The 17,868-nt window shown below is 50.7% G+C and overlaps 2 protein-coding genes across 4 annotated transcripts in view; one reads left to right on the top strand and one right to left on the bottom strand.

Annotated features, from left to right (window-relative positions):
* Positions 1–9,355, top strand: part of LOC119457753 (translation initiation factor IF-2-like) — a 46,823-nt gene extending 37,468 nt beyond the window's left edge. Inside the window, exon 16 of the mRNA XM_049670364.1 lies at positions 9,218–9,355. Coding sequence (XP_049526321.1) covers positions 9,218–9,225 — 8 coding nt within the window. The 3' untranslated portion in view covers positions 9,226–9,355. The remainder of the gene's footprint in view (positions 1–9,217) is intronic.
* LOC119459443 (uncharacterized) overlaps positions 1–17,868 on the bottom strand; it is a 307,019-nt gene that overhangs the window by 105,994 nt on the left and 183,157 nt on the right. The gene's annotated exons all lie outside the window — the stretch shown is intronic.

Here is a 17,868-nt window from a genome sequence, read left to right as displayed (position 1 = left end):
TCTGATGTGTTTATAGTATAACCGGTTTTGTTTTCCCGAATGAGGAACTGAAAATATAACATCGTGCCGTGGGTTGGCATGACGAGGCGGCAACCTATATTTTTATGCCATTTTTTTTTTCGTTTTCGATATGCATTTCGCTTGCGCATTTCGTCGTTTTCGAAGCACCATTGTCAAGATCGAACTAGTGCAAATGTTCTCAAACGCTGACGCCATAAATATCCTCTACGATTTCCGTTAAACTCTTCAGCCATCTTGTTGATGAACCCCAAATGGTCAAAAATAACCAGGCGCCCACCACAATCGCGTGCCTCATAAACATGCAATGTGCAATACAATGTAGAAGAGCTCCTAGGAGGCTAAACAAATTAACGTGTTATTGGCAGACTGATGGTTCCACTGGTCGCTTTTAGGCGGCTTTCGGGATGCGGTTTACATTCGGGTGGGCGAAATCGAGCCCTTTGAACACATTAGTCTGCTTCACTCAGAGCTCTGCGGTTAAGCTCGAATCACTCGGAGGCACTCCCCGCTTCAACCTGGCAGCGCGATGGAGATCCGTCAGAAACTCGATCACGTGGCTACTCGGATTGCTCTGGGAGCTGCTAGCTCGTTCAGGCTGGGTCAGTCTTTTAAAGCGAAGCTTTTTTCGCCTCTTCCTTCAACTTTTGCGCTACAGCCGCTGTGTTGTCTTGCACGCCGCGTTGGGGGTGGTTCAGAGCCTGTATATACATGCGAGGAGCGCGGCAGAGAGGGAAAGTCGACGCGAGGAACTTGTTTGGATCTTTTCGTCGGGTGGCATGTGCACAATGCCCTCTGAAGCTCCCGGGGTGTCGCCACATTAGCCTCTTGACGGCAGTAATTATTCGCCCTCAACAGCATTGCAGAAACTGCAGCGCTTACCTTTCTACTAAGGTTCGAGTACAGAGGAGGGCGGAGAGGAGGCAGAGAATCCGTAGAGCCGACGTAGTCGTGAAACGAGTGAATAGACCGTTTTAGTCTAACGTTAGCGTAATAGCGAGGTTAAGGGAAATAGCGTTACCGTTCCGCAAACGAACTTTGCGGAAAGAGAGTTTTAGTATAGCGTCATAGCGTAGTTTATGTGTGGGACGCTATTCCATTACGCTTTGAATTTCGCATACATAGGGCACCTAAATCTATATGTGTGTGCATCCGGAAAGTGCGAGAGGCAGTGCAATGGAAGCCAGGAGCGCGCTGTATTTTCACTTCTCATGTGCGCCGATCTGCAGCGAAACAGACGAGCAGTACAAGCTGTCTACCATAGCCTCCGAAATGTTCCCATCTCAGAGGCCATATGCTGTCGTCGCGCCTATCTCCCGACTTTACCGACAGGTGGCGCTCGCATCTCGGAGAAATTTTTTTTCGTTAGGCTTAGGCGCGTTCGAAACGAGAAGCGATCTCGAAAATTCCTCAAGATTAGCCATAACACTCTCTCGGCGAAGCGGCATGAAACTAAGCAAAAGCCGTTTACTCAGTCATTTGCTACGAACGAAGTGAATTCTACAAAACAACGCCTAAATTCAGTTCGAAGCGGGCGACCGGGACCCCCGCCATGTTTTACGTAAACTACGTAAACCACGCTAACACGGTAACGTTAACTCTGAGAAATAGCGTGCGCACGGTAAACGCTATGGGTCGTATAGCGTTCTGCGCATGCGCATTTCGATCCCGCTGTTCCGGTGCGGTAGCTTGACGGCTATGACATTGCTCGAGGTAGCGGGTTCAATTCCGACCGTGGCAGCTACGTTTCGACGCGAGCGAAATACATAAACGATAGTGTACTTAGATTTAGGTGCACGTTAAAGAACACCAAGGTGTCAAAATTAATCCGGAATCCGCCACTATGGCGTGCCTCATAATCCGATCGTGGTTCTGGCACGTACAGCACCATAATTCAATTAAAGATTAACACACTCCCCGTGTGTTCTTTGTACTACGCAGACAAACAGCAGTGGTGCACGCCAGGTAACGTTCAACATCAACTCACCACTCTCGTAATAGACTAAACACTGAAGAAATTACACATTCGCCGTCAACATATTCGCTAATTATCGTCAATCAAAGGAAGCTAGCATAGAAAGCTTCGCTAATTACATCGATGATACGCCGCGCGCGCCCACCCGGGCCGCTGTATCTTGAAAACCATCTACGACGGGGACGGAGTCCGCTCTGCGCTGCGTTTTCGCGGCTTAGCGTTGATGCGAGCGGCAGCACGAAGGTCACCTCGCTCACAGCTGCCGCCGCGCTTACTCACTCCAGTGTTTTGAGAGCTGAGCTTCCGCGGTTATCGAGTGCGACTCGTTCATGTTTTGTTGTGCGTGCGTCACACCAGTGCTTTTTAATTTAGTTATTATGCCCAAGGTTACAAGTTTATATGGCCGAGAAAACTGCTATCCTTGCTCCGTACAGCTGTGCGCTAATTTGCTCTCGCAACGTATGTTTCGCCTTTTGGGCGGAACTGAGACTTTTTTTGTGAATGCACTAAGTGTTTTCAGATTGCGTTTGCTGCTTTAGCTATTGGAAAGCACAATGATACAGCTACAACAGGAGAGGCTCTGCCAAATATATAAACAATTGCATTTATTGTGCTATGAGCGCAGGAGACGCCTTGTACAGTGCTCGGCGATTGAAACGCGATCTCGGACAACATGGCGGCCGGAAATGCTTGGCGCCACCGGTGGGTGCTGATGACACTGAGATGATGCATTTTTGTGTAATATTGTTACGCGAACGAAGGATTGAGTACTGGAGACTATTTACAAAATATATTTACACAGGATAGCTGCAGCGCTGGCCAGTTCAGCCGACAGCTCGAGAGCCAAACGCAATTCGTCTTCTTCGTCTGGGCGCCCGCGCGCATCGTCCATAAGAAACACGCAATATGCATGTATCATTATCCCCGGCGACAGAAGCACCGTCCCGGTGCATCTAAATGTCAGAGGGTACAGGAGGGTAATATGGTTTTAGGCGTGCGACATGCACAACGTCAGTGGAAGTCGGGGCAGATGGGGCACTGGTACTGACTGGGGCGATTTCATACGTAACTGGAGTCACGGCACGCAGCACTCGATATGGGCCTGTGTACCGAGACAGGAGTTTTTCAGACAGGCCAACGTGACGAGTCGGTGACCACAGGAGTACCAGAGATCCAGGCGAAAAGTGAACGTCTCTGTGATGTCGATCGTACAAACGCCGCTGGTTCGCTTGGGAGGTCAGGAGGCGAGCGCGGGCAATTTCGCGAGCTTGGGCAGCCCTGGTGATGGCGTCAAGTGCATATTCGCTGGTCTCTGCTGCGGCGGTTGGAAGGGATGTGTCCAGTGGCAATGTGGGTTCTCGGCCAAACAACAGAAAGAACGGGGAATAGCCGGCAGTGTCGTGGCGCGAAGAGTTATATGCAAATGTGACATACGGTAGGACGAGGTCCCAATCAGTATGGTCAGACGAGACATACTTTGCAAGCATGTCTGTCAGGGTTCGATTGAGACGCTCCGTGAGACCATTGGTCTGCGGATGGTAAGACGTAGTCAGCTTGTGCCTGGTTGAGCAGGACTGCAGTATGTCGGCGATGACTTTTGAAAGAAATGTCCGACCACGGTCAGTGAGCAGTTGGTGTGGAGCTCCATGCTGCAGAATCACGTCGCGTAAAAGAAAATCGGCGACATCTGTGGCACAGCTTGTTGGAAGCGCTCTGGTGATGGCGTAGCGCGTGGCGTAATCTGTCGCCACAGCGACCCACTTGTTGCCAGACGTTGATAGAGGGAAAGGGCCAAGTAAGTCCAAGCCAACGCGAAAGAACGGCTCCAAAGGAATGTCGAGCGGTTGAAGGCACCCGGCAGGGAGCGTCGATGGTGTTTTCCGCCGCTGGCATTTATCACACGCCGCAACGTATTTCCGTATGGAGCGGGCGAGGCCTGGCCAAAAGAAGCGTCGGCGAATCCGGTCGTAGGTGCGGGAGACGCCGAGGTGACCTGCCGTTGGAAAGTCATGAAGTTCTTGGAGAACAGCTGACCGGAGGTGCCGAGGAATGACGAGGAGTAGGGCAGGACCGTCGGGGCGGACGTTGTGGCGGTATAATACACCATCCCGGAGAACAAACAAATGAAGGGACGAATCAGAAGGCGAAGATTCCAAACGATCAATGATGGCGCGCAATGAGGCATCACGGCGTTGCTCGTCGGCGACTTGTGGCAGCCGAGAAACCGAGAAAACGCAAGCGTCGGCATCGGTGTCAGGGTCGGCGGGTGGTTCGTCCACTGGATAGCGTGATAAGCAGTCGGCGTCTTGATGTAGGCGGCCCGACTTGTAGACTACCGCATAGGAAAATTCTTGTAGCCGCAGAGCCCAGCGACCAAGCCGGCCGGTAGGATCCTTGAGTGAGGAAAGCCAGCAGAGCGCGTGGTGGTCCGTGATTACAGAGAAATGCGTGCCATACAAGTACGGGCGGAATTTAGAAACCGCCCAGACGAGGGCCAGGCATTCACGCTCTGTAATCGAATAGTTGCGCTCCGCTGCTGTGAGGAGGCGGCTAGCGTAGGCGATAACACGATCGCGTCCCTGTTGGCGTTGGGCTAAGACGGCTCCGATACCGTGACCACTGGCATCGGTACGGACCTCTGTAGGGCAGGACGGGTCAAAGTGGGCCAGAATAGGCGGCGTGGTGAGAATGTTGGTCAGGTGGGAAAACGCGGCAGTTTGAGCGGGACCCCAGGTAAACGGCACGTCCTTCTTCAGAAGATCCGTAAGTGGTCGGGCAATCGCTGCGAAGTCTTTAATGAACCGTCGGAAGTAGGAGCAGAGTCCTACAAAACTTCGGATGTCTTTGACAGACTGAGGTACAGGAAAAGACGTGACAGCACGAATTTTCTTCGGGTCTGGTTGAATACCGGAAGCGTCGACGAGGTGGCCCAGCACTGTAATCTGCCGACGACCAAAGTGACACTTCGAGGAATTTAGTTGGAGCCCAGCCTCGCGAAAGACTTGAAGAACAGCTGATAAGCGCTCGAGGTGTGTCTCAAACGTAGGTGAAAATACGAGAACGTCGTCGAGGTAGCAAAGGCATGTTGTCCATTTGAACCCTTGAAGCAAAGAGTCCATCATACGCTCGAATGTGGCTGGGGCGTTGCACAGACCGAATGGCATAACTTTGAATTGATAAAGACCATCAGGGGTGACAAATGCGGTCTTCTCTCGGTCCCTTTCATCCACAGAAATTTGCCAATAACCAGACCGAAGGTCTATTGATGAGAAGTAGTTGGCACCGTGGAGACAATCGAGGGCGTCGTCAATGCGAGGCAAGGGATAGACGTCTTTTTAGTAATTCGGTTTAGATGACGATAATCTACGCAGAAGCGCCACGTGCCATCTTTCTTTTTAACAAGCACAACGGGCGACGCCCAAGGGCTCGACGAGGGTTCAACAATGCCTTTGGCAAGCATCTTGTGCACTTCATCTTGAATAACCTGACGCTCTGAAAGAGAAACGCGATATGGCCGGCGATGAATAGGACTGGCATCACCAGTATTTATGTGGTGCTTAACATTTGAAGTCTGGCCCAACTGTCGATTGTTGAGGTCGAAGATGTCGTGGTACGAAACCAAAAGGCGACACAGAGCTGCTGCTTGTTCAGGCAATAGGTCCGCAGCAATCATGGGACTAAAGGTTTCGTCACGGCAAATAGCATCCTGTGGACATGGTGAAGACTCGGAGCAGCCGTCGACGGAAAACGCCGTGACGTGGTCATCTCCTATAGCGCGCAGCGTTGCAACCGATATGCCTTGGGGTAGAACTTGCTTTGTTAGTCCAAAATTGACGACGGGAAGGCATGTCCGGTTATCGGCGACGGTTACGACGGAGTGGGGCACAGTGATATCGCGCATCAAAAGGACATCAGGAACAGGAGTAGCGACGTAATCACCATCGGGCAGAGGGAAAGATGATAGCAATTCGACGAAAGTCAAGGTTTTAGGCGGCAGGCGGACGAAGGCGGTCGGACTAAAGTTGTTCGGCAGTTCAGCACGAATATGCGCGAGTAGAGGAAGTTCGAGGCAAAGGGTACCGGTAGAACAGTCGATCAAAGCTGAATGCGCCGTAAGGAAGTCTAGTCCGAAGATTAGGTCATGGGAACAATTGGTCAGCACTGTAAAAAGAACGGGAATGTGGCGGTCGGCGATACTGATCCGGGAAGTACACATTCCAGTGACGGCAACAGCGCTGCCATCGGCGACGCGTACGGCTCGTGTAGTAGCAGGCGTGAGAACCTTTTTCAATCGACGACGGAGGTTATTACTCATGATGGACACCTGGGCTCCAGTATCTATTAACGCCGTCAAAGGGACACCGTCGACGTGGACATCAAGTAAGTTCTGGTTCGTTGGGAGCGTCAATGGGGGATTTTGACACGACGAAGATAATGCAGCGCTACCCCCAGGAGCTGCATGGTCTAGTTTTCCGTCCGGGAAGACCCATAATTGGTCGGCGACGAATAGCGGCGTGGCTGGGGCGACGGGGACCGACGGCGCAGAGGTGACGGAGAGCGAGCGGGACGACTGTCATCGATGGATACGTCAGAGGTAGAAGGCATACGGCGAGGCGAGTAGCGGCGAGGGTCGGCATAAGGGCGCGGAGACGGGGAGAAGTAGCTCGAATACGGCGAGATCCAGGAGGTGCGGCAGTGGCGAGCGACGTGGCCAATGCGGTGACAACGGAAGCAAATGGGCTTGTCATCCGGAGTTCTCCACTCTGTAGGGTTGCGGTATCTGGGAGGGGAATACAGATTGGTGCTAGGCGCAGCTGTCGGCACCAGTCGGGCGTCAGGTCGCGAGACGGAGCAGGCAGCAGGAAAACCGAGGTTGGCAAATTCTTGCCGCACAACTTCCTGAATGAGGGAGATCGCCGGGGCTGGTTGGTCAAAGGTGGGGTCAACTGGGCGTGGATGGAACGGGGCAGGACTTACAGCCTCGAGCTCGCGGCGAACAATACGTGTGACGGTCTCATTGGACGGGGGTGAAGCGGTAATGGCGACGCAGGAGGACGTCGCAGCCGTGTTAGGGAGCCGGGAGAACTGCGGAATGACGCGGCGGCTTTTGGCGAGCTCAAAGCGGCGGCATTCCTTGATAATGACGTCGATGGTGGACACATTGTTGAATATCAACAAGTTGAACGCATCGTCCGCGATCCCTTTGAGAACGTGGCCTACCTTGTCAACTTCGACCATGTTCGCGTCGACTTTTCGGCAAAGAGCGAGCACGTCCTGTATGTACGAGACATACGATTCAGTAGAAGACTGCACTCGAGTAGCAAGCTCTTTCTTTGCAGCCAGCTGCCGACCGGTCGGATTTCCAAAAAGGTCGCGGAGCTTCTCCTTGAAAGCATCCCAGCTAGAGATCTCCTCCTCGTGTGTCCGGAACCAGACACGAGGTGTTCCGTCCAAGTAGAAGAGGACGTTCGCGAGCATTATGGTAGGGTCCCAGTGGTTGTTGCGGCAAACAAGCTCATACATGCCGAGCCAGTCATCAACGTCGACATTATCTTGACCGGAGAATATGCCAGGATCGCGGGGAGTGGCAACCGTGACGTACGTTGTGGTTGGAGTCGGAGTAGTAGGAGCAGACGAGGCCTCGTCAGCGGGAGCCATGGTGGAAAGCTGGACGGTGCGGCCGCTGCGGAGCTCCGTGGCGAGGAGGGGGAACGGCACGCTCCACCAAAATGTTACGCGAACGAAGGATTGAGTACTGGAGACTATTTACAAAATATATTTACACAGGATAGCTGCAGCGCTGGCCAGTTCAGCCGACAGCTCGAGAGCCAAACGCAATTCGTCTTCTTCGTCTGGGCGCCCGCGCGCATCGTCCATAAGAAACACACAATTTTCATGCATCGTAACTGCATTCGGCCCATTCAGCGGTCACCAGTGACGCAACAAGCGGCGGCCACCATGTTGCCCGGGATCGCGTTTCAATCGCCAAGCACTGTACGTATTTGCAAGTGGGAAGCTATTCGTATGACAGAGAAATAGATGATCGAATGTGTCGCCATGAAATCAAGAACTTGATGGGCACACGGAGTTCCTAACAGCGCGTGAATTGTGCCCCGTGTAGAAATAGAAGTACCTTAAATAACTTCGTCATTCGGGCAGGCTCTACACGGACACCCGTAAATGCTGTCGAGAAAGAAGCTTACGATATATTCCTGGGTTACCATCATTCGACATACGTGTCAGGTCAATCAACATACAATCAACATACGCACTTCATCGCAGCCATTTGCTGAAATATAAATTGCAATACCTGCGCTTAAATAGGGCAACATTTTCATACAGCGTGTTTATAATGCGTGCAAGCATTTTAAATGTTTGAGTCTTGAGGCGTTCTTTCATGTCGATTGGGTAGGGGTAGTGCATAATACATGTCATGTGCAAAGCACAATTGCACGCTATTGAGTTATATCTAAATGTCTATCTTATACTAGTAGAAACAGATATACAAGTTGCTACTTAAGTGAGCCGTACTCGGCTTCGACAGAAGGATTGGATAATTCTTATTTTTTTCATCTCGTGCAGACAATTTTTCCAAGTTCGGAAGGCGCCAGGAAGTTTTTCTAAAAAAAAAAAAACATTACAACAAGCAGCTGTCCAGTGCCGTAAAATATGACGTGCTGAGTATGGCAGCCCGGTCACGCAGCCGCAGCCAGCCAACGTAAAAATAATCTTTTTTTTTCTGACTAGATGATCATCCGAAAACAGATCTTATTACTGTTATGCGCTACTCTTTTATCCCGATGTGTTTCAGTCTTGACAGCAATTTTGCTGTGTGCTCAGACCACTAGCCAGAGGTCCCTCACTGATTGGTACGAGTATAGATAGGAGTGCTGCAAAGACGTTATAATAAGAAAGTGTGAATATGCCCCTACGGCAATAAGAAAACAGTGCATCAATTGAATCTCTCCGGACTGGAAAGTGATGCAATTTTAATTAAATTTTTCTACTTATTTTATTTACTGCTCGTAATTTTCTAGCTTTGACAGAGATGCGGTCATTATCTATCCTGACGTTCGTTACACACAGATACAAAAATTACTTTCAATGCAAGACGGTAGCAAGTCTGTTTGAGGTAAAATAAAATCACATGGTTAAAATACCGCTTCAGCTAGAAACCAAATATACTTCATAATATGTTGTTCTGTTTTATTGCCAATTTTTCAGGTGTTTGACACTGAGACATTGCGAACGCCTTGGACAAATTCTATCTCGATTGTTATAAAGATATTGCGAAAGCATACCTGTGAAGACCACTGGAAACGGCCCGAGTATATGTCACCAATAAAGTATATTTTAATTTTATGTTTTATCATGTACGTATGAATACTGGTTTTAGGTGCACATCTTATGCTAGTGATTTTTCCGCTTTGCGAGCGAGGATCTTCCACTAATTTCTCCGTAAAATTGGTTCGAGATAGCCCAGGGGGGTGGAGGGGGCGCGTTAAAGATCGCCTGGTGGTCAAAATTAACCCACACTTCCCTCCCCCCCACTACGGCGTGCCTCGCAACCAAGTCGTGGTTTTGGCACAGAAACACCCCTTAGCTATTACGTTACGTTTACCGACGAACCTCCTGCCGCAGGAATTGTTTGAATCCTTCAAGCACCAGTTAAGCTAGACGTAGCGATCGGCTTTCCCTTTCCTTTCATTTCCACTAGCGTGCTGGAAGCTACACAAGGGAGCCTGAGAGCAAGGGAACAATTCCCCGTTGGCCCCGCAAGAAGATTGAACGTCGCGGCGGCGAGACGGCTCGTGGCGACAATCTTGAGCGGCCGCGGCATCTGCGCTACGTTTTTCACTTCGGTAGGAGGCCTCGAACAGCAAGTGCCGCAACGTGCAACTGTCGTGTATATAGTCCGGGAGTGCCAATGCGAAATGCCTTTTCTGTCTTTTTGAGATCGCAGAAATGTACATATAAATGTATACTTGAGTTATTTAACTCAAATAAGCAATACTTGCATTCCTGAGAACGTTATCGCGCTCACTAAATTAACCAGTAGCTGTTGTGGGTCCAGCTGCTTCCGATGACGCTGCGTGACGGCATTGGGGAAGCGAGGGCAAGCGTCTTGTCACCGCTTTTGACATGAGGTTGTCAATTGCCTGACGCGTGAAGTGCAATAATATTTCGCTTACATCTTCACAGGAAGCTCGGAAACATTGCGGATCGGCAATGTTTTCTTATATAGAAAAAGTGTTTCAAGGCCCCCTATAAACAAGAGAACTTGTAGTTTAGGCGTTACACGACGCAGCAAGTGCTCAAACGTATTTGATTTCATGGTCTCCGGAGACAACAAAGCCGAGATGTAGCTCACGTCGATACGCGCTCTCTGGAGCTTCCAACGTATCGGCAATGTACAAACACAGTGTGCCGCCATTGACAAAGACGAAGAGCCAGAGCCGTCAGTATTTCTGCTGTATACTTAATTGACAAGATACACATTTTAGGAAGGGCCAGTCATTACCGATGGGTCTAATGCGCTGGGGAGAATTTCAAATTTCACTTTTTCGCCAATAACTGGAGTCGATACTTGGCGGATGAGCTTGCCCACATGGAGCAGCACAAAGTAACAGTAACTGAGCAGTGTACACTCGCATTCAAACGAAAACCAACATTTTGAGCATCATTTCTTTACACAATGGGTTAGACACATGGCTTGGGTCGGTAGGTTTTGCAACGGAGTATGAGGCAGTGCAGCTGCTTACCGCTGTCACTGACTGAAGAATCAGGCAAACGAGAAAAAATCGAGCGGAAAGGCAAACATTAAAGGCATAATTGACATAACTGACTGTTACTTGAAATATTTACCCCGGTTCCTCAGCGTTTATTAGAAAAACTGATCGATCGATTATACGGGTTGGCTTCCAAGCTCACAAAGCTTCAGAAAAAAAAATATCCTGCAGTATCTAAGGTCGTATGGTTGAACAGACTGTAGACAGATCGAAGCTCTAGAGTATTGAGTTAAACAAACAACTACTACTCGGTTCTCACTACTTGTATTAGAAAATTAAATATGTGCATCTTAGCGGTAGCTAGTATTCGTGGGGCGGCAGCCATGTGTACGGCAAGTATCTATCTTACACTGCTCATTAAAAATAGCAGTCAACCAGGTGAGGAGGAGGAGGAACAAACTTTTATTTAAACCAGCAGTTTAGCTGGCTGGGCCTAGGCCTCCCACGTGGGGACATCGAGGTCTTGCCTCTTCGCCGCCTCGCAGGCTTGCTGGGTAGCCCAGAGTTGGTCGTCGAGTTGGGAGTTGCGCAGGGCGGCGTGCCATCTCGACGAGAGGGTCACGGTATTATTTGTCGGGTATTGGTTTTTACATTCCCATAGCATGTGGGGAAGCGATGCTGCCTCAGTCTTACAGATCTTGCAAATGTTACTAGGGTAGGTGTCCGGGTAGATCCTGTGGTAACGTGTTAGTGAGGGGTACGTGTTTGTCTGTAACAGGCGAAGGGTGGTTGTCTGTGCTCTGTTTAGCTTGTGATGAGGGATGGGGAAGGTTCTTCTGTTAAGATAGAATGATTTCGTGAGGTCGTTGTAGCTGGTGAGGCGATCGCGTTCCGCGGGTGCACCTGCGCTGTCTCCGGCACGGTTGACAAGGCCTCGTGCTACGGAGTGAGCAACCTCGTTGAGGTTGGTGAGGTACGGATGTACGTCGCCAGCGTGCGCTGGGAACCAGACGAGAGTGATTTGCTTCTCAAGTGAGTGAGGGGCTTGGTTTAGGATGCGTAGCGCTTGTTTTGAAATACGACCTTTGATGTAGTTGCTGATTGCCGTGCGGGAATCGCTCACGATGGTATGGCAGTCCGGATCAAGGGTGGCCAGGGCGATGGCCACTTCCTCGGCCGTCTCGGCGTTTTGGGTTACGATGCTGGCGGCATGTTTGAGCGAGCCGCTTACTGTGGTAGCCGCGGCGAAGCGGTGCCCGTCTTGATATTCAGCTGCGTCTACGAAGGTGACGCCCGTGGTGTCGCCATAGGCTTTAATGAGGGAGGCAGCCCTTGCCTTTCGACGTTCTTTATTGTAGTCCGGATGCATGTTTTTGGGAATAGGGTCGGCATGTAGCCAAGTCTGTACGTCGCGTGGAATTGGGTATTTCTCTCCATGTTGACGGTGGTAGGTGATGCCGAGTTTAGTTAGAATGTGCCGGCCCGTTTCTGTGAGGGTGAGACGCTCCAGATGAGACCGACGCTGTGCTTCGATTAATTCGTCTAGGGTGTTATGGAGTCCTAATTGGAGTAAAAATTCAGTGCTGGTGTTGTTTGGCAGTCCTAAGGCTAGCTTGTAGGCGCCGCGTATAATGATGTCCAATTTAGTCTTTTCAGCTTTGTACCAATTATGGAAGGCGGCGACGTATGTAATGTGACAGATGACGAACGACTGAACAAGGCGAATGACACTTTCTTCCTTCATGCCCTGTCGCCGGTTGGTCACCCGTTTCAGCAGCCGCGATGTATTGGCCGTCTGTCGGAGGATCTTGGATATAGCCGTTGAATTTGCGCCGTTGGCTTCGATGGTCATGCCGAGAACCCGGATAGTGGAGACCACGGGTATGGTTCCCCCATCCCTCATGTGGAGTTGGATTTCCTCGTAGCGGCGTTTATGCGTAGATCGTAGTGGTGGGCGTCCACGGAGCGTGGGGCGGTATAAGAGGAGCTCTGACTTGTCGGGGGAACATCGGAGTCCCGTGCCTTCGAGATAATTTTCGACGGCATCGATGGCGTCTTGCAGAGCGGTTTCAATTTGTCCATCGCTGCCCGTAGTGGTCCAGATGGTAATGTCGTCGGCATAGATGGTGTGTTCTATGCCGTCGAGCTTCTGTAGTTCCTGTGCTAATCCGAGCATGACCAAATTGAACAGCATTGGGGAAATGACAGAGCCTTGTGGGGTTCCCGCGCATCCGAGAGTGAATTTCTCCGATTGAATATCTCCAACCGAGAGGAACGCCCTTCGGTTGGATAGAAAGTCTCGTACGTAGTTGTAGGTGCGCTCGCCGAGGTTTAGTAGGGAGATGCGTTCGAGGATAGTAGAGTGCGCGACACTATCGAAGGCGCGCTCGATATCGAGGCCCAAGATCGCCTTCGTGTGTCGGGATTTGTCGTCGAGGATTTGATGCTTGAGTTGGAGCATGGCGTCCTGGGCTGAGAGATGAGCTCTAAAGCCGATGATTGAGTACGGGTATGCGGACGTATCTTCGAGGTGAGAGTTTATGCGGGTAAGGAGTGCATGCTCCATAACCTTGCCGACGCACGAGGTTAACGAGATGGGGCGGAGATTGGCAAGGCTAGATGGCTTGCCAGGTTTTGGAATCAAAATTACCTTGGCCGTTTTCCATGATGAGGGAATGGACCCTTGCCGCCAGCAGTCGTTTATGTACTCGGTGAGTTGTTCCACCGAGGGGTCGTCTAGGTTTCTCAGAGCTTTGTTGGTGACGCCGTCCGGACCTGGGGCTGAACGGCTGTTCAATTTGCGCAGAGCAGCGTGTACCTCGGCCACGCTGAAGTCCTCATCGAGGGCTGAGTTCGAGGACCCCGTGTACGGGCCGTGAGGCTTTGCTGGCCCGGAGGGGATGTACTTTTGGCATAAGGTATTTGTGACGTGGTCCTGGCCGTGCGTCTTGGTTTCTGTGAATAGGAGTTTGGTAAGACGATCCTGCTGTTGTGAACGGGTGCTGGTATTGTCGAGAAGATGTTTTAGGATTTTCCACGAGCGGGAGTGGTGGAGTTGCCCGTCTAAAGAATTGCAAAGTTCCGCCCATTGTTGTTGATTAAGGACTCGGCAGTGTTCTTTTATATTCTCGTTAAGTAGTGCAACCTTTTTCCTGAGTCGTTTGTTGAGTCGTTGACCCTTCCACTGAGAGAGGATGGACGTTTTGGCTTCAATGAGGTGGGCAAGCCGACTATCCATACGTTCAGTCGGGGCATCGGTTTTGATAGTGCGAGTAGCCAATTGGGTATCTGATAAAAGGTCGCGCGACCAAGATTCTATATCGGTGATCGGGGTGTCTGTAGTTTCTGCTGTGCGATGTTTGCGGAAGGCGTCCCAGTCCACCCACGTGAACTCCCTCGTTCTCGTAGGTACAGCTGTGAGGTGCGGGAGAGTAATTTCAATGATCGAATGATCGCTGCCGAGGTCATATTCAGTATTGCGCCATTGAGCGTTCACTACATTTTTGGTGAACGTGAGGTCGGGCGTCGTGTCTCGCGCAGTGGAGGTGCCGAGGCGTGTGGGGAACGTCGGGTCTGTGATGAGAGTGAAGCCGAGATCGTGGGAGTCTTGCCAAAGGTTACGGCCCGCAGCGGAGCAGTGTTTGTAGCCCCAACCTGTGTGCGGCAGGTTGAAGTCGCCGCCGATGACGAGGGGGCTGCTGCCTGCGGCGTTCAGGGCCTTTTTAAAGAGCGTTAGAAAGCGACTGTGGCGTAGGGACGGGGCGTTATAAATATTCAGGATGAAGATGCCGTCCGTCCGCTTTTTGTGTGGGATGAGTTCAATGAAAAGGTGTTCGGTGCGACGGTCGTGGAGATCGTGTTCGATTGCGGTGATTCTGTGTCGGACGAGCGTGGACACTCCGTGGGGGGCGTTGGCAGCGATGAAGGGTCGATATCCGGGAAGGGTGATCGGCGTTTCGTGCGTTTCCTGGAGTATGAGTACATCCGGTTCACGTGAAGATGTGCGAAGGTGTTGACGAAGAACGGGCTGTTTGTGGCGGTAGCCTCGACAGTTCCACTGCCATATCACTGTGTCGGTGTTTTTGTGCGCCATGATGATGATTTAAGATTTAAGATTTAAGATTTAAGAGGCCGCCGGTGGCGGGGTGGGATTGTCGTGAGCGATTCCGCTCGTGTCCATGATTATAGCCGGGGTGACGGGGGTGGATGTGGTGAAAAGGGTCTGGAGGTTGTTTTCTACGGCGGTCACTCTTTGCATTACGGCGAGCAGAGCGTTGTGGAGACTTTCGACGGTGCTCTGTAGTGACACGAGCATGTCCTTGACTTCGGAACGCACCTGCCCCGTAGCTCCTCCTTGGAGGGCTCTCTTTTTTGGTGCCGGCGTCGGGGGTTCCTCTGAAGGTGTGACGCTAGGGGGTTCTGGGGCTTTGGGTGTGGGTTGTGTTTTGGCTTGCTTTAGGCTCTGAACCTCCTGTGTGAGTTTTTGAATTAAGTCGCGCATAACTGCATTTTCTCTCTTAAGTTGATCAATGACAGCATTGTCTGTGTTTTGTTTAGGTGTAGGGGGGAACGTGACCGGACCCTCTCGCGAGATGCGTGTCACAGCCTCTGCGAAGCTCACCTTTTCTGAAATCTGTCGGCCTCTTGGGGTCGACGTGGATCTTGACCGGGAACGGCCTGCTCCTGGTCTGGAGCGCGAGCGTGAGCGGTGTTTGGTGTCCATGGGCGGGAAATCACTTGGTTGAGGTGTTGATTGCTGTGGCGTACGTTGTTCCCAGAGGCGTTTCCGGATGACGTATGGCATTTTGTATTTGGCTGTGCACACTTTGTCCGCCGTGGGGTGGGGTCCACCACACAGCGTGCACTTGGGGGTGCACTGATGGTGTTGGTCGGGATTGCGGGCGCCGCAGCCTCTGCAGATCTTGTTGTTAGGGAATGGACAAACATCCATGCGGTGCCCGAGACGGCCACAATGGTAACATATGTCAATTTGCTTGCGGTACAGGGAGCAGGGGATCAGTGTTGCACCGTATCGGACCAAGTACGGCACACTGGGTCCGTCGAAGGCGATGACGACGGTTGTGGTGGAACCGATGCGCTTGGCGGCCAGGGCTAGCGGATTGCGGGCATTTATGATGTTTACGTCGATTTCCTGGGCGTTGTCGGTGAGGGGAATACCTCGGATAACTCCTTTGGTAGTGTTGTCCGGGGCTGCCTCGTATGCGTTGACTTCGTGGGTGACACCATTGACATGGATAGATTTCATGCGCACGTACCTGTCAGCATTGAGCGGTCGGGGCGTGCTGATCACGACGATGTTTTGTTGAACGTTCGGGCAGATCGTGTCGTCTTGGGTTTCTTCCGGGCTAAGTTGTGTTGCTTGGAAAATGGCTGCAGTCACTGTTGGGCTGCCGACTTTGGGGATATTTAGTGCCCCTTTAGGTCTGACAATGATCTTAATTTCGTTCTTGGGTAATTGGGGCATACGTCCGGCCTTGAGGACTTGAGATTTAACGTTCTTCCGGGTTTTAGAGCGAGAGCGGGAGTCTTGCGATTGAGGTGGGTCGTCGCGAGATGAATTTTGGCCACGCTTCTCGTCGGGACGGCGGGAACGGGCGGTGCGCCAGCCCATTTCGGCGGTCATCTCTTCTGGGGTGATGTCTTCACCGATTACTTGAACCTCCATTCTCGGCGTGCAGCCGGCGCGCGCTTAGGCTTAGCGCGGCGACGGCGTAGTCGTGGCACAAAAACGTTCGTAACACCGGGAAAAGAAGTGTCCCACCTGAAAATTAGGTGTCCACGGAATCCTGGTCACTTCACGGATCGAGTGATGTAAACTTCAGGCCAATACTCGCCAGAAATCGTTGCGAAATGACTTGGTGAAGCCGGAGCCCAGCTGCTCGGAGAGCTGCTCGAGCGTCGTCTTCTTCCTCCCTCAACCAGGTGAATAATTAGAATTATTAAAAGCTCCACCAATCAAAAAGCCTATAGGTCTAGTAATCGCAGCAGGAAATCGGCTTTGAGCTGTCAAGTGCTGATGCTGAACTAGTTAATAACTTAATACAACGTATTGAAGAGATCAGAGGTACGGTGTAGACACGCAGACTGAGATCTCAAGGAACAGGTTGAGAGCACGTTTACCTTGAAAGGGATATAATTTTGCCTGCGCGGCCCATTACTCACATAATGTACATATGTAAACGGATGGCGGGCGAAAACTTTTGAGTACGAAGTGCTTGAAGTTCTCATATAACTCATCTACACGAAATAAACAGGCAATCAAGCCAAAAAGAGCCTAATAAAAATTGGCTGCATTCTTACTTGAAATGTGAAATCAATAAAAAAAATCCGAAGAATGGACAACCTGCCTCCGCTGGGACCCTACCAACAACTTCAGCATGATGCGTGTGATTCTCCACCTTGTGGGCCGCCGTGGGTGTGGCGCAAATAACGTTGCCGATTATCAATTGCACGCATCATGAACCAACCATTACTCGGGAACGTGTGGGTATACATGTAGTAAAAGCTGGCACAATTGACCGACTAGATCAGTTTGGATAACCGGTGACTGATTCCCACATTGTTGTGATTGGAGTATTGTTTCTCTGTCTAAGCATAATCCGCCCAATAAAACAATAGTCTTTACGTACAGTTCTTGCAGTGTTTCGTTGTTCCCCGTCACTACAACGTGTCACTATTCGTTTAACCTGCTGCGCAACCGTTTTTTTTTTAATTTTGATATGGGAAATGTTCTAAGCCTGTAATGACAGCACATGGAAATACCTGAAAATTTGCGGTTATAAATTTAAAACATTCACTTTCTGCTCTGTAAGAAGGACCACCCCGTTAATACGCAACGCTACTAAAAAAAAAAAAAAACACATTTCAGCGTGTTTTGAGCGTTGAGATCTCAAACACTACAAAAAAAAAAAAAAAAAAGCTGAACGCAGCCGTGTCCCTTTACTATTTTCCGCACATTGTTTTCTGAATGTAATACGTCCCTTTATTATCCGGAATGACATTAGATGCGTGACACTTCCATATTATTAGGTCCCAACAAGCTGCTTTTTTGCACCTATTCGAATCTCGCATGTCAGATAACTCGACTATGGTACCGCCTTGACGAAGAAAAAAACATGCTTGGAT

Source organism: Dermacentor silvarum, chromosome 7 (genome assembly GCF_013339745.2).
Source record: "Dermacentor silvarum isolate Dsil-2018 chromosome 7, BIME_Dsil_1.4, whole genome shotgun sequence".
NCBI lineage: Eukaryota > Metazoa > Arthropoda > Arachnida > Ixodida > Ixodidae > Dermacentor > Dermacentor silvarum.
This window is presented reverse-complemented; position numbering and strand designations above follow the sequence as displayed.